This window comes from Micromys minutus (assembly GCF_963924665.1).
Source record: "Micromys minutus genome assembly, chromosome: 17".
In the NCBI taxonomy this organism is placed as follows: domain Eukaryota; kingdom Metazoa; phylum Chordata; class Mammalia; order Rodentia; family Muridae; genus Micromys; species Micromys minutus.
In genome coordinates this window covers 35,642,688-35,667,074 of record NC_137952.1, presented here as the reverse complement: position 1 = coordinate 35,667,074, position 24,387 = coordinate 35,642,688, and the positions used below count along the sequence as shown (strand labels likewise).

Here is a 24,387-nt window from a genome sequence, read left to right as displayed (position 1 = left end):
TCATTCTCTTTCCAATCAGTTGACTGAACAGTGGGTCCTGGCCAGTTATTACAATGTTGCCAAGAGTTTCACTGGCACTGACATTTTGTGTCTTGAAGTAAACAGCTGTAATTAAGATTATTGTCCCCAGTGGTCACAACACACAGCCACAGAACTGCTGATGTGGATATTGAACTGGGCACACTCAGCAGCTGCTGGGGCAGTTCTAATGATGGTCATGAGATTGCCCAGCCCTGGCCTAATGGAACTTTCTTGGCAGGAGGGATGTTCTGAAGACATCTGTAATTGCCACCCCCACCCCTTTGGCTGTCATAGTACTGAGACAGTGGACATCAGTAATTGGAATTCTCCCAGGATTTTATCCTAGGGGGAAGGAAAAAGCTTAAGTTTGATGCTAGCCAGAGGAACCTGTCTCCCAGGAAGAGAGTGCAGATAGTCCTTTGTTGTATGTGTGTGGTGTGTGTGTTATACATGTATATATGTTAATGTATATGTGGGGAGTGGTATTGCATATCAGAATGGAGACCAAAGGTCAACACTGAATGTACTCTCTGTCACATTCCTGTTTAGTTTACTTTGTGTGAATGGTGTTTTGTCTGTGTATCATGTGTGTCTGTAGTGCCATTGTTTCCAGAATTAGAGCCTTGGACCCCCTGGAACTGGAGTTACATAGACAGTCGAAGGTACCATGTGGGTGCTGGGAATCAAACCAGGTCTTCTAGAAGAGCAGCAAGTGCTCTTAACCACGGAGCAATCTTTCCAGTCCCTCCACCTTAGTTTTTGAAAACTCAGAGTTCATCAGTTTAGCTAGACTAGCTGATCAGCAGGCTCTGGTGGCCCACCTGCCCCTCTACTTCCCAGTGCTGGGGTTACAGGCACACACCACCACACCCTCCTTTTAGGTGGGGCTCAAAGCTCAGGTCTTCATGCTTGCAAAGTGAGCACTTCACCCACTGAGTCATCTCTCCAGACCCACGGGTTCACACAGGCTGACAACCTGTCACATCACCTTCCCAGGAGAGACTATGGAAAGACAGTGGGCTGTGCCACACCTTGGCAGCGGCTTGGCGGCTCAGTTATGCAAACCTCTTGCTCTCTATTTAAATGTCAAGTTCATGTCGGGACCCAAGAGACAGACGTGGTGAGGTGGTCACTGTACCTTTTTCTGTCCCCCTCTGCAGTGTGGCTACAATGAACAAACCTGTTTTTCACTGTGACTTGTCTGTTTGGTTGGCCTACAAGGATGGGTGGGCAAATGTTGGCTGTAAAGACTGCCCGCGCTCAGGATGTGACCCTGACAACCCCAGCAACACTGAGTCTCATCAAGACTGTCACTGTCCCCTGAAAAGGTCCAAGAGCAGCCATCCAGCATTTCTGTTGGGCTCTGGCTGAAGACAGCATCCATGGGTGTCAGTGCAGGCACAGGATGCCAGCCTGGGAGAGGCCGAGCCTAGCAGCATGCTGACTCAGCGGGTTGTAACGTACAAGTGTTTTGTCCCATCAGTACAGGGGAAGCGTCCAGGGAAAATATCCAAGATCCCATTTTAAACATTATTTTTAATAAAAAACATAATCACTTTATTCTAACCAACTCACAAATAAAGCATAACATAGCTTAGCCTGAGGCAGCCACTCAGACACTGGCCATGTCCCAACGCTGCCCATCTCAGTGACCGTCTATAGTTAGACAAGTCGCTCTAGAGCCATGGAACTCCACTCGAGTCCTTACACCTTCACTATCAACTACTTTATTACTTTATCTATTTCATGGTTCTAGCTACTTCAATATCAAGAACTTTGAATTCACTTATCTACCACGAAAAACATTTATACATACATACATACATACATACATACATATGACAGAGTTGACCAGAGGGGAAAAAAGGTCCACGGTGTCTTATACCTCTTTGCCTTTGTTCTGTGTGTCCTTTATCACCTAATATTTTGAAAGAAACTATTCACTTATGTTATATATATGTGTGTGCCTGAGTGTGTGTCTGTGTATCATGTGTGTGCACTGTCTGTGGAGACCAGAAAAGGGTGTTGGATCTCCTGAAACCTGTCCCTCCCTTCTCCAGTGCTGGGGTTACCAGCATACACCTCTGTGTATGACTCTTATGTGGATTCTGGGGATCTAAACTCAGTAACTGGGGGGATGTGAGGACTGAACCCAGGTCCTATGCAAGGGCAGGAAGTGAGAGATCTTAACTGCTGGGCTTCTCTCCAGCCTCTCAGAAAACAAACAAACACACATTTATTTGTCTCTGTGTGTCTTTGTGTGTGTGTGTGTGTGTGTGTGTGTGTGTGTGTGTGTGTTAGCAGGCATGCTTGTAAAGGTCAGAGGAAAGCATCTCCAGGAGTTGGTTCTCTCCATCTACGATGTAGGTTCCAGGGCTTGGACTCAGGTTTCCAGTCAAAAGTGCTGACTTCCCGCACAGATACATAGACACTCAGTCCAGGGACAAGGTGGGAAAAGGTGAAGACCATGCCAGCCCTGTCATGGTGGACCACAAAGACACCATCACAGGGTAAGAGACCTGAATGTGGGGGTCCAGGCTACAGAACACAGGCAGGCAGGTCAGGCCACAGGCAGCCACGTGAATAAGACCTGAAGGTGCCAAGTGGACACAGAAAGAACCTACCAGGGGTCTGCAACTAAGCCTGTAGGTTTAGACTATAAGTGCTCAAAGCAATGCAAAGAAAACCCCTTGTGTTCACACCTCTGGTGGCACCTTGATCATCCACGAGGTGTCTAATGGGATGGAACTCCTTCAGAGTCAGGGTGAAGACCAGGCACTGGCATTTCCCTGGTGTGTTTGCATGGTTCAGATTCATTGCCTAGATGGTTCCTGATGATGTCTGAGAGCTCACGCCTGTAATCAACCCTTGTGCCATCATTCCTTCCAGGAGACAGGAAAGACACGGGACTCTTGAATGCTGCTGTATGTCTTGGCTCCTCCTGTCAGTCTTCTGAAGAGGGGCTGTGCTTTCTGAGGTCTCTTAGTTTTCAAGGTCTAAGTGCTCAGGGCTATCGACTGTAACATAGTAGCAGAGCTCTGGTCTAGCATGCACGAGGCTGTTGGTTCGATTCCTAGTACCCACTGAGGATTTGAGACCAGCCTGCACAATATAAAGAGGCCCTATTTCAAATGAGCTCAGTCCCCTCTCACACTGCTCTTGCATTTGTGTAAGATTTATGCTCCCTTTAGCCCTAGCTAAAATCACGGAAGATGTCCCATGGATGCCTAAAAATGACTAATAGCCATGAATTATTTTAAACTGTGGTCTAAAGGCTTTTGGAAAGCAATACGTTACATGTGCCAAGCCTCACTTTTCTCTGTCAAACAGTTCTGTCCTCAAGCCCAGCACAGAGAAACCTTTTAGTCTCATGCTGACCTCTCCCGAGGCTGTCCATACCAAGTCCCAGCCTAGACCCAAAGGACAGGTAAGGACTTTCTTCTTCCGAAGACTCTACTAAGCAGACAGCAGCTCCAGGGCAGAGCAGCTGTCCCGTCTTCTAGTTCCTTGTAGCTGAGGCAAACCCAAGACCTGACATTGATAAGATCCATTTATTTTAAATTTAAGTTGTTGAAGCAGGACCTTCCTCTGTAGTCTAGAATAATCTAAGCAGCCCACCCAGTTCAGCCTCCTAAGTGCCAGGATTATAGTTGAGAGTTAGTAAACCCAACTTAGAGCCGATCTTCTTTCAAGACAGGTTTTGTGTGTACAGCCCTGGCGTTCCTGAAACTCATTCCTCAGATCAGGCTGGCCTCTAATTTAGACATCTGCCTGCCCCTGCTTCCTGAGTGCTGGGATTAAAGGTATGTGCCAGCACTGCCCAGATGTACATCTTGAATCCCAGCATTTGGGAGGCAGAGGTAGGAGGATCTCTGTGACTTTGAGGCCAGCCTGATCTACAGAGCAAGTTCCAGGACAGCCTGGGCTACACACAGAAACCCTCTTTCAAAGAACCAAGGGAAAAAAAGTTTCACTTTCTGGGGATGAAGAGCTGGCTCAGTGGTTAAGAGCACACCAGTTGCTCCTCTAGAGGTCCCGGGTTCCATTTCCAGCACCCATGACTGCTAACAACTGTCTGAAACTGCAGCTCCAAGGGATCTGATGCCCTCTTCAGGATCCTGAAGGTATTGCATGCACATGCTGCACAGGGGTACATACAGGCAAAACATCCATACGTATAAAATAAAATAAATAAATTACTTAAAATGTGTGCAACACCACATTCAGCTTCTAAGAACCAGTCTTGATAAGATCCAATCACCAACAAGGTGTAGTGGCCCCCAGATGCACACTTTGCCTTTGGAAGGTGGGAGGTAGAGGCAGGGAGGTCAGGCTTTTGAGGCCATTCCCAGCTGCATAATGAGTTTAAGGGCAGCCTGGGTTTTATAAGACCAAAGACCAAAATCAAGCCAGGCAGTGGTGGCACATGCCTTTACTCCCAGCATTCGGGAGGAAGAGGCAGGCAGATCTCTGAGTTCAAGGCCAGCTTGGTCTACACAGTGAATTCTAGAACAGCCTGCTCTACACAAAGAGTTCTAGTCCAGCTGGGCCTCAAAAAACAAAATAAGAGAGAGAAAACGCTGCTGATGATGACGAAGACTCGTCAGACCTGACATGTTCCCCTGGTTTGTGGCTGAGGAATAACTGAAGAACCAGAGGAGTGGGGAAATGGCTCAGTGGGTGAAATGTTTGCCACTTAAGTGTAAAAACCTGAGTTTGGATCTACAGAACCTTCCCATAGCAGGCTTCATGAGATAAGAATCGGAGATAATCTCTGGAAATTTGCTGACCAGCTAGCCTGGCGTACACAGTGGCAAATAACAGGAGATCCTGTCTCCGATATACTGAGGGCACACATTGACACCTAAGGTGATCCTTTGACCTCTGTGCCATGTGTTCGCCTGAACTCAAACACAAGAAGCACATTCACACACACACATGTAGACTGTTGCACTAAAAAAATAAAAACAGGACCAAAAGCAAAACCAGGGTTGGCTCTGCCCTCCGGAGAGGACAGGGCATTAAAAAGCACCTTTGCTTGCAGAGGGGTGTTTTTGACAATTTTGTGGGATCATGGGTTGCTACCTATGTAGCTATTAAGCCTAGAATAAAAGGTGCAAGTGGAAATGGGTTGGGTGTGCAGACACACATGTACACACACATACATAGACACATAGACACCTATACATAAACACAGACAGGCACACACACACACACAACTGGAAAAAATAATCAGACGGTGTTTCTGGGATGCTCTTTGACCAGCATACTCAAGTCATATGGTGCAGATGGGGCAGAATGGTCATACCTCTGCAGTGGGGCTGTTTTCCTGTCCAGGTACCATTAGCCAGACACACCACGCTGCTGGGCCCAACCAGCTGGAACCCAGGGTTGCAGGTAAAATGGACTTCATGCTCCACTAAGTACTTGCTTCCAAACTTCTTGCCATTAGGAGGGGCATCCAGAGCTGGGCAGGAAACTGTAAGGAGAAGAACAGGGATTAGGAGCCGCAGGCCCGGGCTGTGATGGAAGCCTGGACTTCACTCATAAAACCTCTCTGTGCGTTGAATGACTGTTTCAGGCTGGGCCTGGCTCTGGACTTTCCAAATCCCACATCTCATGAGACCTCCCGATGTTCTTGGAGACAAGGAGAAGATGCTCTTAGCCTAGTGAAAACTGAGGAGAATGGGGCTCGGAGACTCGGAGGCTTGTGTGTGCAGGGTCTCAAGGTGAGGTGCGGAGCGTCAGATTAGACACTTAGAGATCATTAGAAATGACCACTTACCTGCCTCTGCTTTCTCTTATCTCCAGCCAACAGGGTGTCCAAAGTCTCCTTACAGGCTCAACCTACCTCCAGGCCAGCTCCTTCTGCCTGCTCTCCAGGTCTTCGCTCAAATGCCACCACTTCCCAGTCGCCTTGGCGACCATGCATCTCCATCCCCAGCCCACTTTGCTTTCTTCTTAGCCTCTGTGTCTATCCAGGCATGTCTTCAAAGTTATTATCAGTGTTTTCTGCCTGTGCTCTCTCTGTAGCCCCAGCCCCAGCTAAGTGCTTGGCACACAGAGTACGTTCTATAAACCTATGAGCCACTGAAAGAAATGGCGGGCTGGAGAGATGGCTCAGTGGTTAAGAGCACTGACTGCTCTTCTAGAGGTCCTGAGTTCAATTCCCAGCAACATGGTGGCTCACAAGCATCTGTAATGGGATCTGGCTCCCTCTTCTGGTGTGTCTGAAGACAGCTACAGTGTACCCACATACATTAAATAAAAAAAAAAAAACCATAAATCTTAAAAAGAAAGAAAGAAAGGAAGAAAGAAAGAAAGAAAAAAAGAAAGAAAGAAAGAAAGAAAGAAAGAAAAAATGGGATTTACTGAGCCTCTGATGAAAACCTCCTCTGGAAATAGTACCTCACACAACAAAGGAGGCCCAAAGAAATAAAGCTACAGTGCAGGAACCAATGTTGTCACCATTTCCTGTCACCTGAGCCCCTAGACCAGGGGAAACTCACCTCTAAACCTAGAAGGTGTGAAAGATGTCACCAGGAAGACATGCTCCAGTGTTAGAGATCTCCGTTAGTGGAGGGAAACAGGGGTACCCCATCATACCCCAGATAAGTGGGACTTGCCCTCGAAGCCCTTCTTCCCACCCTAACTGGGTGGAGTCACTGAAGAATGAACTTTCAGGTATGAAAAGCCAGAGCCATGCTTGTTCATGGAAAATAACAAACATCGTAAGTGTGGCGTGCTTGGTGGGTCAGGGTGGAGGGGTGTGCCTGTGCAGAGGGCAGACGTGGGAAGCATCTGAGCCTTCCGGGCTGTGAACTTAAAACCAGGCTGAAAAACAGGCTGTTGCACTATAAATAAAACAGGACCAAAACCAGAAGCAGGGTTGACTCTGCCCTCCAGAGAGGACAGGGCGCTGACAAGCACCTTTGCTTGCAGAGGGGTGTTTTTGACAATTTTGTGGATCATAGGTTGCTACCTATGTAGCTATTAAGCCTAGAATAAAAGGTGCAAGAGGAAATGGGCTGGGTGTGGTGACAAACCATAGCTGTTGGGAGGCGGTGATGGGAGGACTGTGACTTCCATGCCAGCCTGAGCGATATGTTGAGAGCCTCTCTAGAAACAACAAAAACAAAAACCAGGCCTAGGGGCGCAAACCATAGTCCCAGCGCTGGGGAGACTCGGTGTGTGTGTGGGGGGGATCAGGAGTTCAAGATTATCTTTGGTTGCACAGTAAGTTTGAAGCCAAGTTATGTAGCAACTTGAGCTACGTATGGTAAAAACGGAACCAGAGGGCTGTGGGGATGGTTCAGTGGCTAAGAATGCTTGCTGCTCTTGCAGAGGACCAGGGATCCAATGCTCTCTCCTGGCCTCCTTGGGCACATGCACACACATATGCATACATACAGACACTCATACAGAAATTATTTTAGAAAACTGGAAATATGTGACTGTCAAATGTAGGAGAGAGAAGTAAACTTAATACACACACATACACACACACCTACACACACATTCACACACTCTCTCACACACTCCTATACACACACGCGCGCGCACACGCACACTTATGTGCACGCATGAAGGACAAACTGGATGGGGAGAGTTTCATGGAAGGTTCTAGGCCCTCACTTGATGATTTGGGACCCACCTGGAGGTGCATCCGGGGTCATTTTGTTGACGGTGTTCTGCAGTGCAGTCAGCCGGCTCTTCATGTTTCGGATGCCTTCGGTGAAGCGGGTCTCCTGGCCCTTCAGCAGCTGCTGCAGCTGGCGGATGGTCATGAGGAGCTGCTGTTTGTTGAGACAGCTCTGGGGAGAGAAGAGACCATTGCAGCCGATGTCATCCTACCATCATGCTCGGGGCTTGCAGAAGTCTGAACCGTGGGCTTCAAACTCCCTGGTGCCCTGTAAAACACCTTGGTAGATCAGCCACTTCAGGGTACCCCTCTCTTCTAAATACTCTACCTCAGTGGTTCCCAACCTATGGGTCTTGATCCCTTTGGGGGTTGAAAAATCCTTTCACGGAGGTTGCTTAAGGCCATCTGCATATCGAATATTTGCATTTGTAGCAGTAGCAAAATTACAGTTTATGAAGTAGCAACAAAATGAATTTTATGATTTGGGGTCACCACAACATGAGGAACTGTATTAAGGGGTCACAGCATTAGGAAGGTTGAGGACCATGGCTCTACCCGGACAACAGCATCTGCTCACTTAAGTCTCGAGGCGACAGCCCAAGTACACACATCATGCCCCCACTTCACCCTTAGACACAACAAAACAAAGACAGACTTGGTGACTAAATGACTGGGTGGCAAAGCAACCATTTGAAGCCAAAGTTTCTTATAATGACTGGCCTGTCACTCCACACACACAACTTCCTCCTTACTCTAAGACACTGAGTTCCGGGATGGGTAAACTTTTCCTCTCTTTCACCATTGGACATACAAGAAAGCAAGAACGAGACAAACAAGAGAACAGTGGGGCACAGAGGACAGGCAGGGATGCCAGGTGCTTCCTGGGCCTTTAAAACTGTACAAAAATAAGGGTAAAATAGAATAAAGAAGAATTCGATACAGTCAATGCCAGTTTGGGGGCTTTTTAAACATAGGGAATCGTGATTGTACTTAACATTGGCAAAGACTATCTGACTTAAAGCAACGTAGGCATCCTGCTGGATGATGAGAGGTTGTCTTCCCGTCACATCGGGGAGAGGTGGCTCAGTGGTTAAGGGTACTTTCCGTTTCTGCAGAGGACCCATGTTTAATTTAACACCCACAAGAAGCAGCTTGCAGCTGTTTGTAAGCTCCAGACGACCTGATGCCCTCTTCTGCATCCCAAGATGGTCTGCACTTACACACTCACATACTGTGCCCCCACTCCACCGATGCCTGTGCACACATGCACACACACTTGAAATAGAAATCCTAAGGAGAAAAGAGCTAGGGTGGGGGTGGAGCAAAAACAAGGAATATCCAGGAAGGAGAGAGGACCTTGGCCTTGGGTAACCAATTCTGGGCTAAGGTCATTCTCCTTTATTTGGGAACTATGTGTCACAAAACATACGTCTGACCTGGCTTGTATTCTGTGCAGGGGTGAGGGGAAGGCAATACATCTACACTGTGATGACACACACACATTCTTAGGGGTGTGGATCATGGTTTAGTTTCCTTTTATTTTTTTCACTGAGCATCGGTTGTGTGCATTATAGTGTGTTCATGTTCATGTATGTGGCCACGTGTGTGCAAGTGGACATATGTAGAGGCCAGAGGTTGATGTTCATATCTTCCTATGTCCCCAAGCCCCAAGCATAAGTTTTATTATTAAAAGAAATGTGTAAAAGTCAGTGAGGCAGCTGGGCAGCTGAGGTATGTGTCCAGCCTCTCAGTGGAACTGCTGTGGTCACAGTGGGCCACTCTCCCAGAGAGCCTGCCAGGCCACGGCACCTTTGAGTGTTCACCAGACACATAACTAAACTCATGGGCTAGATTCAATGGATGCTTTTGACAAAATTGAGTTCCCAGTTGCCCCTGGAATTCGTGAACCTACCAGGGCTCCTTGGCCTCCACCATAACTGGGACCTGATGAGACATAGCTCTAAAGGCAACTTCTGGAAAGAGAAGTTTGTTTTTCTACTTCCTCCGCCACGGTTGGCCATCCTTCCCACACAAAGTCCAGGGCACTCAAGTGGTGACCTGTTCTTACCTGCCTCGCACTGTGTGGCCAACCACTCCAGACCTGCGCTCCACACCTATCTTCCTGTGCTAAAAAGGAAACGGATGTCTTTGAGGCTTGGGTCAGCTCCACTGGGGATGTGCTTCCGCTTACAAAAACGTATTTCTCTTCCTCAGACACTGCTGCCTCCCTGCCTCGGCAGCTGCTGGCAGCCATGTGTGGAGAAGGCAGCTTCTATTTGTCACACAGAGGCTGAAAGGCAAGTCATTGGACCCAAATCATGTAATGTGGGAGTGGCAAAGTCTGGGCACCTGTGACCTTCAATGTTCCCCAAGGAGCTTCCCCATCTACTCTCACCTAACTCTATATGGTAAGGTCTTTTTCAGGAATTTATACTAGGAATTAACAGCCCTGGAGTGGACTTTTTTAAATTTTATTTTTATTTATATGAATACACTGTTGCTGTCTTCAGACATACTAGAAGAGGGCATTGGATCCAGTTACAGATAGTTGTGGTTGCTGGGAGTTGAACTCCGGACATTTGGAAGAGCAGTCAGTGCTCTTAACTGCTGAGCCACCTCTCCAGCCCCTGGAGTGGACTTTTTAATGCTTAAAAAGTTGTTTAATGGACAATGGAAACAGGAAGTGGGAAGGCACCCCTGTCATCACACAGATGTCATCTCAGTACACCTGGGAGAGAGCTTGTTGGGCCAAGGGACACACCAGGGCTCAGTGTTGAAGTCAGGAGTTCTCAATTCCAAAGACTTTGCTGGGAAGGGCAAACACATAGGAACCTGGAGTGGAAGCAAGACAAGAAGTGGGCAGAGAGCCCTGTGGCCATTGGGGCAGCAGGTTTCTCTAACCTCAGTGTTGACCCTAAGGACCACTGACACTAGAGGCTTTCTCTTCGACATTCACTGGGGTGACACCTAACAGCCTCAGGCCGTCCTGAACCTGGGAGTGGGCGGGGGTCACTAAGAAGGTTTGTGATAGACCTCCCTGTGACCCGGAAGTTGTACGGCTATGCAACTTTCCATCCCACAATTCCTTGCGCCCTTCTTTTCCTGATTGGGCCTGGCCGAATGGTTCCTGCAAAGGGTGGCATGGAGAGGAAGGGCTGTTCTGCCATCAGCGAGGTGGTGACCCGAGAATCCACCATCAACATTCACAAGCGCATCCATGGAGTGGGCTTCAGGAAGCGTGCTCTTCAGCCACTCAAAGAAATTCGGAAATTTGCCATGAAGGAGATGGAGACTCCAGATGTGCGCACTGACACCAGGCTCCATAAAGCCGTCTGGGCCAAGGGAATAAGGAATGTTCCATATCGCATCTGAGTACGCTTGTCGAGAAAACGTAATGAGGATGAGGATTCACTAAACATAGGTAATTTATGTGCCTGTTACCACATTCAAAAAGCTACAGACGGTCAATGTGGATGAGAACTAACTTGCTGAATGTCAAATAAAGGTGCAGAACTGCCAAAATGATAATAATGATGATAATAATGATGATGATGATGATGATGATGATGATGATGATGATGATGATAATAATAATAATAAAGGTTTGTGATAACTTGATGAGGAAGGCCGAAAGGCTCTCTCTGACCCATCCCTGCTAGACCTGCCTCAGGTAGTGTAAGGAAGATCTCTGGTGCTATTCTGCTGGCTGAGAGACGGGAGCTTGCTAATGAATGCCTTTCAGGATGTCTGAGGCTCCTTACAGCAGCCACCACTAACTGGGCAGCGCTCTGATCCAGAAGTATTGGACATGGAGCTGGTGGGAGCCAGGCTCACAGTCTGCTGCCCTAGTCCAGAACTAAGCCCACTTGACAACGGGGAGATGAGACTGGAACCCCTGTTCAGCCAGGGTAAGTGCTCAAGAGGCCTGAGTTTTGGAGAAGAGTGGATCATGTCCAAACGTCCCCCATTTAAAAATTGAAACAGTGTTTACCATCTTACTTGATCAGGGAAAGCCTCCACCTTGAAAACTAATTCAAAACACAACACTAATCCAAACTAAGAGACACCAACATTAACTTCCGGCTCTGTGTTGTGTCTGAGTCGGGCACCCATACACACACATCTTCACTATCATCTGGACAGACCAGATTCCATGCAACTCTCTGTCTGTCCCTCCTTCCATTGGGTGTACTGCTACTTGCACATCGGTGGACACAGCGTGTGTCTAGTTCTGTTCTCAACTTTGCTTCCCTCCCTCTGTGTACTTTAGTCTGGGGTAGGCGCTCCTTTCCCCTCTTCCCATCCTTTCTCTTCACTGGGCTCTCCTACCCACCACCACTGCCCGCTCAGAACATGAGCACCCGAGGCATGGAGACAGACCATTTCCCACTTCACAAATGCAGCCTTTGCTGAGGTCGCCCGAGGAGCTGCTGAGGGAAAGAGCCAAGCCTGCATGACATTGAGAGTCAGAGGCAATGAGAAGAGGCCAGTCCCTCTCACTGGAAGACTCCAGACTCCATCTGTACAAGGTAACCCTAGGCTCCCACAATAGACCTCCCATTCTGGAGAGAAAATTCAGCAAGGCTGTCTGTGTACTGGGTATAGGGCAGCCCCACACCCCAGGAAGGAGAAAGGAACCCACTCTGTCTGGGCCCCCGTCTCATAGGTTCGTAGGGACCCCTCGGTGCTTTGTTTTCTTGACTGGTTTTTATTTTTCTCTTGAAGAGATTCCTCTCGGTTGAAGTATCTGTCACTGGCTTTTGAGGCTGGAAGGACAGAATGGTGGTCCAGCTCTTAACCAACATGTGCAAGGTCATTAGGCCGATCACCACAGAAACAAAAATGAAAACCAAAACAAAGCAAAAATATCTGGCTACACACCCGGGTTATGCCACTGGGCAAGAAGCTGTAGAAAAATTGCCTGTGTTTATTTTAATAACATTTAAGGTAAAACCAAGATAGGGAAATTCTCCATTTCTGAGGGAATAAAAAGGCCTGGGTTTATATTTGTTTTCTTTTTTCCTTTTTTAGAGACAGAGTTTCTCTGTATAACCCTGGCTGTTGTGGAACTCACTGTGTAGACCAGGCTGGCCTAAAACCCACAGAGATCTACCTGCCTCTACCTCCCAAAGGCTGGAATTAAAGGCGTGACGGGCTTAGGGTTTCTCATTCTTGTCATACCGCTCTTGAAAGAGACAATATGTCCCCCAATTCAAACTCAGACATCAAAAGTGACAGATACGAAAAGTGGGGTGGGGTTATACCGTCAGCTCTCCCCAGGCACAGATGATTCTAGAACGTGACATCACTGCTGAGCACCGCGCAAAAGAGCCCGAGGTTCTAGAGAGATGGCTCAGAGGGTGAGAATAGTTGCCTAGCACTCGGGTAAAAAACCAGGCATGGGCAAATGCTTCTGCAACCTGGGGTTGTGGGAATGAACACAGGAGAATCTCTGGAGCGAGGCCCCACCCCCCCACCCCCCCCACCCCCCCTCCAAGTTCAATGACTGACAGAATGTTTGGGACCAGGACACCTGATGTCCCCTCCTCCCCGGCTTTCAGGAGCAAGCGTTCTCACTCGCATGCGCACACGTCCCAGCAAATCCCACCCCCCAATATCCCACCTCCCCCATCCTCTTTGGGGGGTCCTTATTCATACTCTCATTGTTATTCCTCTCACAGTATTTGCTCAAAGCCCCTCAGCGGTTGCCATGTTCACCTTTCTTTAAGAACCAAGCAGGAGAGACAAGTCTGCAAGAACGTTTTATACACTGATCACACCAGCTGATTGAGGGGCCCACAGTTGTGGATGGTGTGTGACTCCAAGATTACCTACCATTCATCCCAGATGTAGTAGTGGGCCTAGAACTTCCCACCCCATCCAGGTCTCTTGCTGTTGGGCTGAATTGATAAGTGAAGTCAAGACCCAGAACCTACTGTCAAGAATCCCACGAGCAAGATGTGTTGGGTGAGGGCTGGAAGGTCCTTGAGGCTTTGATGTGTGTAGCTGAGGGGACTTCTACAGCATGTCCTAGCGTGGTAACAACCTCAAGAGTTACCTTACTAAAAGAGCTTTGGTGCTCAGGCGACCACAGATGACCCCTCGGACTGGAAGGGACTGCTTCTCAACCCTGCTTCCTCCTTAGCCACAGCTATGCGCCGCGTCAGCATATTCTTAATGGAAACACAGATGTTTTGATGTCTTTAGGTCTCAGAGAGGACAGAGTGCATTTGCCAACTCGAGCTTGCTCAGCCAAGGCTCAAGGCCCTCACCACTGAGTCATGGGAAAATGTGTGCATTCTCTCTAGAGCTTTACTTTTAGATCAAGTCTAGGGCTGTAACCCCTCCACTGAGCACACACTAGCATAAGCAGAGAAAGTTGGAGAAGTCACCCTCAAAGCTGCCTACAGCCCCTGCATTAGTCATTAGTAAGGGTTCTCCAAAGAAGTACAGGCAACACGCAATAAACAGAAATTAGACGTAGTTAATATACTAGGATGTGTATATTATGCGTGTTGTAATAAGGTACAACATGCATATTTGAGATATATCATATTTTTATTGTTAAGAGTAATTTATTTTTAAAGTTGATGTGTGTGGGTGTTTTGTGGGTATGTGTGTTGCATTCCAAAAAGCATTCAGTGCCTATGGAGGCCAGAAGAGGAAGTTACATCCCTTGGAACGGGAGTTACAGATGTCTGTGAGCCACTATATAGGTACCAGATACTGAACCCAGGTCCTCTGCAGAGGAGCTAGTGCTCTTAACACTGGGCCAGATCTCCAGCCTTGGTACACGTCATGTGTGTTTGTGTGTGTCTGTCTGTGTCTATGTGTGTGTGTCTGTCTGTCTGTGTCTACGTATGTGTGTGTCTCTGTGTCTATGTGCGTGTGTCTGTCTGTGTCTATGAATGTGTGTGTGTCTGTGTCTATGTGTGTGTGTGTGTCTGTCTGTGTCTATGTGTGTGTGTGTGTCTGTCTGTGTCTATGTGTGTGTGTGTCTGTCTGTGTCTATGTATGTGTGTGTGTGTGTCTGTGTCTATGTGTGTGTGTGTCTGTCTGTGTCTATGTGTGTGTGTGTATCTGTCTGTATCTATGTATGTGTGTGTGTGTGTGTCTGTGTCTATGTATGTGTGTGTGTGTGTGTACGCACGTGAGAGAGAGAGAAAGAGAGAGAGCTGCATTTCTATACACACACTCATGAGGAAGAAAGGGAAAGAGAGATAGGAAATGGGGGTGTCTCTGGCTCACTTAACTGTGGGGTAAGATCCATGTCACTATTGTACCTCTAGTTCAAAGGCAGCCTGGAAGAACTTGCTCTGATGTTTGCATAGGAGAAAAACTCCATTTCAAGGAGTCATTTCTTTTATTAAAGTCTCTAATGTGGTGTTAATCGCATCTAAATAATACTCTCCTTGCAACATATAGGAAAGCCATGAGTTAGCTAAGCTGACACAAAATGAACCATCAAAAGCCTGCAGCTGGAGTCTCCCTCCGAGGGCCTGAGCCACAGGGCATTTTGAGGTTCTCTCTGTGTGTATTAGCAGGGATGGAATCCACACACTGGAGGCAAGAATCTACCACTGAGCCATGCACACAGCCTGAAGTCCCTTGCTGGCTGTTAGGGATTTTATATTCATACCCAAACCTTCTTTTTGTTTTCTCCAACAGTCATGGAAACAGTAACAGTGGTTTCTCCTGTTTCTCTTTCACCACTCATCAAGTTGTGAGCCATGCTGGTCCATTCTCTCTGTGACATGTGCTAAACACACACCACCTGTCTTCTCTTCTATGCATTTTCTCCTTACCATGTACCATGAGATAGGAACATCTGCTGTCATCATTATTCAGAGAAGGAAACTGAGTCACAGGGACAGAAACATACCCAAATTACCCAGTTAGGAAAAAAGCTGAGCAGGACAGGACACGGGTCTATACCACCTGGGTCCTGCTGCCTTTTGGAACAGTGTCTGTGCTGGTGACAAGCCAGGCTGTCAGGGACAGATGCTCTAGGGTAATACTGGCACAGTCTGGTGACACCAATACATTAATAATGCTTTTACACTACATTCTAAATAACTCTGCTTCTCTACAACTAATCTTTTTCCTCCCTTTCTCCTTCACTTTCTCTCTCCCTCTCTCCCTCTATCCATCTCTGCCTGCCTGCCTGTTCCCTCCATCATCCATCCATACATACATACATACATACATACATACATACATACATACATCTACCCATCCATTCATCTATCCATCCATCTATCCATCTACCCATCCATTCATCTACCCATCCATCCATCCATCCATCCATCTACCCATCCATTCATCCATCCATCCATCCATCCATCCATCCAACCATCCATCCATCTACCCATCCATTTATCTATCCATCCATTCATCCATTCATCCAACCATCCATCCATCCAACCATCCATCCATCTATCCATCCATCCATTTATCCATTCATCCATTCATCCAACCATCCATCCATCCAACCATCCATCCATCTATCCATCCATCCATCTACCCATCCATCCATCTATCCATCCATCCATCCATTTATCCATCTACCCATCCATCCATCCATCCATCCATCCATCCATCCATCCATCTATCCATCCATTCATCCATTCATCCAACCATCCATCCATCCAACCATCCATCCATCCATCCATCCATCTACCCATCCATCCATCTATCCATCCATCCATCCATTTATCCATCTACCCATCCATCCATCCATCCATTCATCCATTCATCCAACAATCCATCCATCCAACCATCCATCCATCCATCCATCTACCCATCCATCCATCTACCCATCCATCCATCCATCTACCCATCCAACCATCCATCCATCTACCCATCCAACCATCCATCCATCTACCCATCCATCCATCTATCCATCCATCCATCTATCCATCCATCCATCCATTTATCCATCTACCCATCCATCCATCCATCCATTCATCCAACCATCCATCCATCCATCCATCTACCCATCCATCCATTTACCCATCCATCCATCTATCCATCCATCCATCCATTTATCCATCTACCCATCCATCCATCCATTCATCCATTCATCCAACAATCCATCCATCCAACCATCCATCCATCCATCCATCTACCCATCCATCCATCTACCCATCCATTCATCTACCCATCCATCCATCCATCCATCTACCCATCCATCATCCATCCATCTATCCATCCATCCATTCATCTACCCATCCATCCATCCATCCATCTACCCATCCATCCATCTACCCATCCAACCATCCATCCATCTACCATCCATCATCCATCCATCTATCCATCCATCTATCCATCCATCCATTCATCTACCCATCCATCCATCCATCCATCCATCCAACCATCCATCCATCCAACCATTAATCCCTGCCTGCCTCCCTGTCTTGCTCACCCTTAGCCCAAGATAGGCTACTCAAGTCTCATGCCCAGTAGCTCCCTCTGGATACTATATCTTTACAGATAGAGACTCCCATGTATGTACAGCCCATTTTCTGAAACTGGTGGCTTTGAGTGCTGTTAAATTATGGGTGCTGTTTTTTTCTTAATAAAAAAGAAATGTCCAGTTGAGCATGCCTATAATCCCAGCACTCAGTAAGCAAAGGAAGGAGGATTACTTCTAGTTAGAGGCTTGCTGGTCCACATAATGAAGTCCAGGCCTACCAAGGGTTATATAATAAGATCTTATATCTTTTCTTATTCATTTATTTAGATTTCTTGTCCTGATTTTAAGTTGTAGGGGGTTACTGAGAGCCTGGAAGTTTCTGGAAGAGAATATGAAAGGATATGACAGTTCTACTCACTCAGCTTCTGCCTTTGTTCCCAGAGCATGAGCTGCCCCTTTACGCTCATAGATCATAATTCTATCACAAAGAAGTCTGAGGCCGGATGGTTACAAGTTCGAGACTAGCATGGGCCACAGAACCCCGTCTCATAATGTTAAAGTGTATGTGTTGGCAGTGACATGCTCAGTGGGGCAAATGGCCAATACACAGGTCCAAGAAAGCATGTCAGGCAAGAAGTGAAATCATAGATGTTTTGACTCGGTGAACCAAGAAGGAGCATGAGCAGGACCTCAAAAAGTTTATGAGAGCAGACAGGCCCTGTCTCCAAGTCCTTAGGTCAGCAGGCAGGACCACAAGCCCAGCAAGCCAAAGTAGAGGGCCAGAATGCACAGGCCTCCAAAGAGATGTCCTGGCTGAAGGCTAATTGGAAAGAGCAAAAGGAAGTCGTCATGGTAACATCCATAACAGACTCAGCTGAAGGGTAACATACCAGGAAACTCTGGAAGTATTTTTTTCAGACAAGACAGGCAGTAAGCCACAGCAGACCCCCTGGCTCTGTGGCAACCCATGGAAGAAAGTGCCTGCCTGTGGAGACAGTGTTTTGGACAGACAGAGTGGCCTCCTGGGTAGACACAGTGCTTTCTGGACCATGAGGTATCTGCTCTCCTCTGAACTAGTAGTGGTGGTTCTGTATTTAAATGTCAAATGGCCTCTCGTGTACAGAGGCCACCAGAAAACCACCAAGCCTGCCCAGTATTTATGCGAACTTTGGGGTCTGACTTTCTGTCGTCATACTTGCAAAGTAAACACAACTCACCGAGCCATCTCTCTAACCCAATTAAAAGCATTCTAAATGACCCCAGATTAAAATAGATACAAGCTGAACAAAAACAAAGTTTCTGTTTAAAAAAAAAAAACTGATGGAAAAAATATCAAGTAATAGCTAAGCAAATGGGAAGGCATACAGTATTTACAGATTTGAAGGCTCCTTGTGCCAAAATTGATCTATAAATATAATACAATACCAATCACAACTGCCGAAGAGTTTTTGTACATTAAGAAGCGCTCATTCTGAAACAATTTTTAAATGTTGTTATATTTGTTTATATACTCTGTGTGTATTTGTACACATGCACATTTTCTACACACACCATTCATGTGTGGCTGAGATCAGAGGCCAATGTTTAGGAGTTACTTCTCTCCTCCTAAAACCAAGGATCAAAGTTCCATTGTCAGGGTTGGCAGCCCAAGCCTCTATCTGCTGAGCATCTGACAGCCCTCACTCTAAAACTTTTAATGAAAAAAAAAAAGAACCTAAAAGAGGCAATACACACACACACATGCTCACACATGCACACACATGCACACACATGCACACATGTGTACACAAAGTGAATAAATACATCTTTTATAAAAGCTAGTATATGATTGATGCAGAAAATCCCATATTCACAAGAGGCTTGGCTTTGCTAAGGCAACTCAATGATAACTTGGTAGCATTTCCATAAATATCATTAGAATATTTTAATACCCATGTGCAAAACTGTGACCGTCCACACAAGTCTCACACTATTAAAGGAAGTTCAAAATGGATCATAGTAAAAAGTGCAAAGCTATGAACGTTTTAGAGGAAAACAGAAGGAAAATGTTTCGGCTTTGAAATTAGGCCAAAGGCTCTTAAATGTAATTGCTTAAAATTCTGGCCAATGAATAGGACTTTATTAAACTTTGTTCTGCAGAAAACACCCAGCGGGGTGTGGCTGTGCACACCTGACCTCAGCACCTGGGAGGTGGACACAGTCATGGGTAGGATTTTAAGTCCAGTCTTAGCTGGAAGCCAGCCTGGGCTACGTGAGACCTCATCTTTGAAAGAAAAAGGGAAAAAAGCAGTTATGAAAAGCTACAAACTGAGAACACATTTTTAATTCACTTGTATTTAGAATCTGTTTTTTTTAAAAAAAAAAAAAAAAAGAAAGAAAGAAAAAGAAAAAGAAAAAAAGAAAAGGAAAAGAAAAGCTCCAAACTGAACAAGAATAAAATCAATCCATTGGGCACTGTGGGCATGGCAGTTCATGACTATAGTCCAGGCAACTGGGGAGGCCGAGGTGAACCCACACATTAAACACATGACTTCCATTTCACAAACAAAAGCCAACGGAAGATGGCGAGAATGGACGCTTGAGTCAGCTGTTCACTCAGCAACCAGCACCCAAGAAAACAGCCCACAGCATTTGCCAGTCATTGGGAAAACAAACACAGATCTTGCAGCGATCGCACGAGACACCTATTGCGATGATTTGGGGTGAAAACCCTAGTAACGTTACTATTGGTGAGGAAGCAGAGCGGCCGAGTCTCTCCTAGGCGGGACACTGCAGCTATAAAACAGAGTTTGAAAATTCCTTGCAATAGTAAGCAGTCATTTTCCATTTGATTCAGCAATCCCTCTCCTACATATTCATACCGGAGAAAAGAGATTTATATTATGCAAAAATCTATGCAAAGCTTTGTTTTAAAAGTGTGTGTGTGTGTGTGTGTGTGTGTGTGTGTGTGTGTGTGTGCGTGCTGGTTTTGCAGTGTTTTGACACAGCAACACATATCAACTAGAGCACCACCATTACACATAGCCATGCTTTCACATGTGCACATGAAAACACAGTTATGTGCTGTCATATGTACACAGACATATACTCACTAGCACATCAATACTTACCCTATAATACCCAAATACTTTGACACATGCATGGGCACCCACACAACAAAGACAACAACCATGCGTGCATATGCACATGAAATAACACATGTGTACCAGCACACACACATACTAACACCCATTTCCTCATATACCCTGACACATGCACACATACACACACCTTCATCGCATGCAGACAATTGTGAATTCACAGACACACACATGCATGAAGTCATTCATTCATCACACTGATGCACACCTATAATGTCACTCTTAGGTGTCACAAGGGTCAGCAAAGTGGGCACATTTACAGACACAGAGGAACCCCAGATAGGGCTCCCGAGCAGCTCACACTGGCTCCACTTGGAGGCCCACTGGCTTCTGCTGCTGAAGTCCCTTGCGCATCCTAACCCATCTCCTCCATGAAAAGAGGTGATCCTGTGGGTAAATTTCCATCCTTACTGCTTACCAGCAGGTCTCATCACTGGATCTGAGACCCTTGGGGTCCATACTGTCAGGTAGACTCCAGGTACACCATGGTACTCGAGGTTCACATCAGTCCCGTACTGAGTCCACTGAGAATTCCCCTGACCCCAAACCTTTCTTGGGTTGTAGCTGACTCCACATTGTGACTCTGAGAGTCGGGATTGCTCTTGGTCTCGGGCATCTTTTCTAGGGACATTAACCCTACCTGAGGTGCTACCTGGACTAACCAAACCAAAGCCTTTGGAGGTAAGACTGGCATCAGAATTTCTAGAAGTCCCTTGGGTCATGTCATGCATAGCCAAGAGACTGCCTGCCTGACACAGGCCAATGTTGGTCTGCCCTTCAGGGAGCCAGAGCAGGAAAACAGAGGCAGAGAGGCAATCTCTGTAGAGCAGGGGTCAGCAAGTTTCTGATTCTCAGAGCATAGATGTGAAGATGAGAAGGAAGAAGGTAACACCAGGGCTTCCTTGTGGTTCATTGTCTGCTTGCCCAGCCTGGAGCTGGAGGACGGGGGAGCCCCAAGCATTCGCTGAAGGTCAGTTTAATTAGAACTTTGAAACAAAGTTTCACCCACAAGTGTTTTGCGGATAAAGAAGGCTATGCTGGGCAGCAAGGGACTGAGAAGCCTGGCCAGGGCGGGGCAGGGATTGGATCTTGAGTGTTGCAGGAACATGTTCAAGCCGAGGCAAGCTCGGTGCCGCCTCTGGACCTTCACCAGCTGCCCTGACCTCACTGTTTCCCACCCAACCTCATGTGGCAGATGCCCACCCAATATCATGAGCTGATTGGCCTCTGGAATTTCTCTCTTCTCATGCCCTGCCCCTTTGTAGCCTGGGATGGAGGAACCCAGTGGAGATGCATCTTCTGTGCTTCTGGCATTGGGCATGGAATGAAGGTTTGGTTTGGTTTTGTAATCTGCAAAACTGGGGAGATCCCACTGCTCCGGTGGGTGGGCTCACAGTAGCCCCAGGCTGGGTCCTTGCCATTTGGCCGTTGAGCAACTTCCTGTGACGCCCACTCGTTACCTTCTGCACTAACAGGAGCCGGTCTGACCTAAACCAAATTCTCTTGGCTTGGAAAGCCTTGCTGTGTACCCCAGGGGACTTCTCAGTGCCCCAGGGCAAGCTTGCCAGTACACAGCAGCTTAGCCACAGGACACGGGGCGTGGACAAGGACCAGGTCAGAGTCCAGCCAGAGAGGTAGTTTCTATCACGTCCTCCGGACTGGGTGGTCTCATAGAAGGCCTAGACGACTAGCGAGGATCTTGACACTCAGCACCCAATTTCCCTGCACATCCTGCAGCTGTTTATGCTGCTATCGGCATGGTTGGAGAAGCTGGTGGGCTGCTCCGCCATCAGGACTGTCACAGAAGTAAAGGGCCTCTCTCTGCTGAAATGCATTTGATGGAGGTTGACCCTGAACCTGACAATACAGAGTTTCTAAAATACATTTTTATTTACATTCTCAATTTTAAGGATCAGTTTCCAATGGTTAATAATCATAGCAACAACAACAATAATAAATCTGGCCAATCAAATAAATTCAGTGGGATTTGGACACATAAATGTCAAAAAAAAAAGGAAAGAAGAAAGAAAAGGAAAGAAGGAAGGAAGGAAGAAGGAAAGGGAAGGGAAGGAAAGGAAAGGAAAGAAAAGGAAAGAAGGAAGGAAGAGAGTGTAAGAAAATGTAATTGCAAATCTAAGGCTTCAGGTACTCAGGATAGAACCACCTGAGGATTCTTCAGAACACTAAGATTTCTGAGAATAGTTAGGGTTCGGTGGCAGCAGGAATATTTCAGTTCGAAACGTAAATGTTGGGTTTGGAAAGCGAGGACATTCTCTAACAGAGTTGGACGGCCAGGTGTTCTGAGACCCACAAAAGACCAATGTCTCAGAAGTCCCGGGGCAGTTTTCCCCGGCTTCCCACGTAGAGCCAACTTCTCCCCTGGGCTGCAGCAGCCCAGGTCGCCTGCGATGACAGATGGGGACCCCGTTCCTCTCTCCATCAACCAAACCCTAGCCCTAGATTCCGCTCCAAGTCCCAACTCCGGTACAGGAGTGGAACGTGGCATGCCCTGGCCTAGGCGCTACCTTCTTCGGAAGCGGGACCCCAAGACGGGCTGCGGGGACACTGACCTGGAAAGCCCGCGCTCCAGGGCTGGCGAGGAGCAGCAAGAGAAGGACCAACGCGCGCTGAGAGCCCGGCCCCATCTTGCCCCGCACTGCCTGGCTGGTGGGGAAGGCAGGTCGCTTTTCTCTGGCCGGCCCCGAGTCCCCACGGTGCGAGGGTCCCTTGCAGCTACCAAGGCCACTAGTGTCCGCAGCCGCCTGCACGAGACTGTCCCGACTACGCGGGGAGGCGCCAGCCCTGTGGCGGAGGCGAGAGAGGAGGGGCTGCGGAGCCTGGAATGCGCCTGGGAGCGCGCCCAAGCCTCTGCTCTGGAAAAGACCGGGTGCGACGCCTCGCGACAAAGGGTGGCCAGTGCCCACCCTGGGCTACCCCACTGCCCGCCGTCCCCACTGTCCTCCAGGAGCGACCTAGGCCAACTACACGTGGCTGATTGATGAGCCAAACTTAGGTCTGTCCCACTTCAAAGCCCACACCTTTCTCCAGGACAGCAGAGGACAGGTTTAGTGTGGCAGAAAGATGGCCCTCTTAAACTTGGCTCAGGTTAGACCACATCTTCTTAAAAAATGGGAGCTGAGTTACTGAATTTAGCAAATGGTAAAAGCAGGAAACAAAAAATTAATTCAAAACCAAATATAATGAATCCAAGGCATACTTGGTCTCCATAACTGGTACTGGGCAGGTGCCCTGGGGCATCATGGGAATGACACACCCCCCTCAACACCTAGGACACTTGGCTCAGATCTCAGACTAACTTATGAAATGAAATGGTTTTTTTTACTGTACAAGTCAAGGTTTTTTGCTACTTTGTACTACTTATTTATGTAAAGTGGTATGCTCCGTGTGACATTTATAACAAATCAATTTGGCGGGAAAATGTCAAAAAAATGCTTTCTATTCTTCAATATAAATATTCAGCCAAAATTTAATTCATGTAAAAATAAATAAACATACCAAATTTCCTTTCACCTTTAATAAAGAATAAAATTATATTTATACTAAATAATTACTTTAAAACAAATTTATGATTTATTACCAGTAAGTGTTTGATTGGTACTTATTCATGTGCCTGAGTTCCTGGGGTTGCGGAAATATTTCTCCGTGAAAAGGGACTGAGAGCGGGAAGTTTAAAAGGCTCTGAGTTAATCTAAGTCACCCATTGGACAACTCTGCCAGTTTTAAAAAATAGTGCTCCCATGCTCAGTGACTAAGAGTCTACGGTCTGTTTCCAAGGGTTTAAAGTAAAGGCCCAGCTACAGAACCTGGCTAGAGTCTGGTAAGGTAACAGCACTGGGGTGGCCAGGCATGGAATTGAGGTCCCTGCACCCCAGGCTATGGGTAAACCAGATGCCTCAGGCCTCTACCCCTGGAAAACCTAATTTAGCTCTCCCTGCAAGGATGTCTTGTGAAGCTAGCTCACTCTTACGTGTGGAATGGATCTGAAGCCCACAGCCCCTGCCCTGGAGCTGCTTTTGATGGGAATGAGAAGGCAAGCGGAGGGTCTTCTCTCTCTCTCTCTCTCTCTCTCTCTCTCTCTCTCTCTCTCTCTCTCTCTCTCTCTCTCTCTCTCGGCTCATTAGAGCTACTATAACAAAGTACTCCAGACG

General features: G+C 47.2%; 1 protein-coding gene and 1 pseudogene across 3 annotated transcripts in view; one reads left to right on the top strand and one right to left on the bottom strand.

Annotated features, from left to right (window-relative positions):
- Positions 1–22,863, bottom strand: part of FBLN7 (fibulin 7) — a gene marked incomplete at its 5' end in the record, with an annotated part of 34,448 nt that extends 11,585 nt beyond the window's left edge. For both annotated transcript variants that reach the window (XM_080931141.1, XM_080931142.1), the window contains 3 exons: positions 5,330–5,500; positions 7,676–7,835; positions 22,789–22,863. In XM_080931141.1, coding sequence (XP_080787267.1) covers positions 5,330–5,500; positions 7,676–7,835; positions 22,789–22,863 — 406 coding nt within the window. The remainder of the gene's footprint in view (positions 1–5,329; positions 5,501–7,675; positions 7,836–22,788) is intronic.
- LOC308431610 (large ribosomal subunit protein eL31-like) lies at positions 10,784–11,147 on the top strand (annotated as a pseudogene). Its single transcript has one exon. The product of its transcript is annotated as a large ribosomal subunit protein eL31-like (transcript).
- Positions 22,864–24,387: the final 1,524 nt, after the last annotated feature.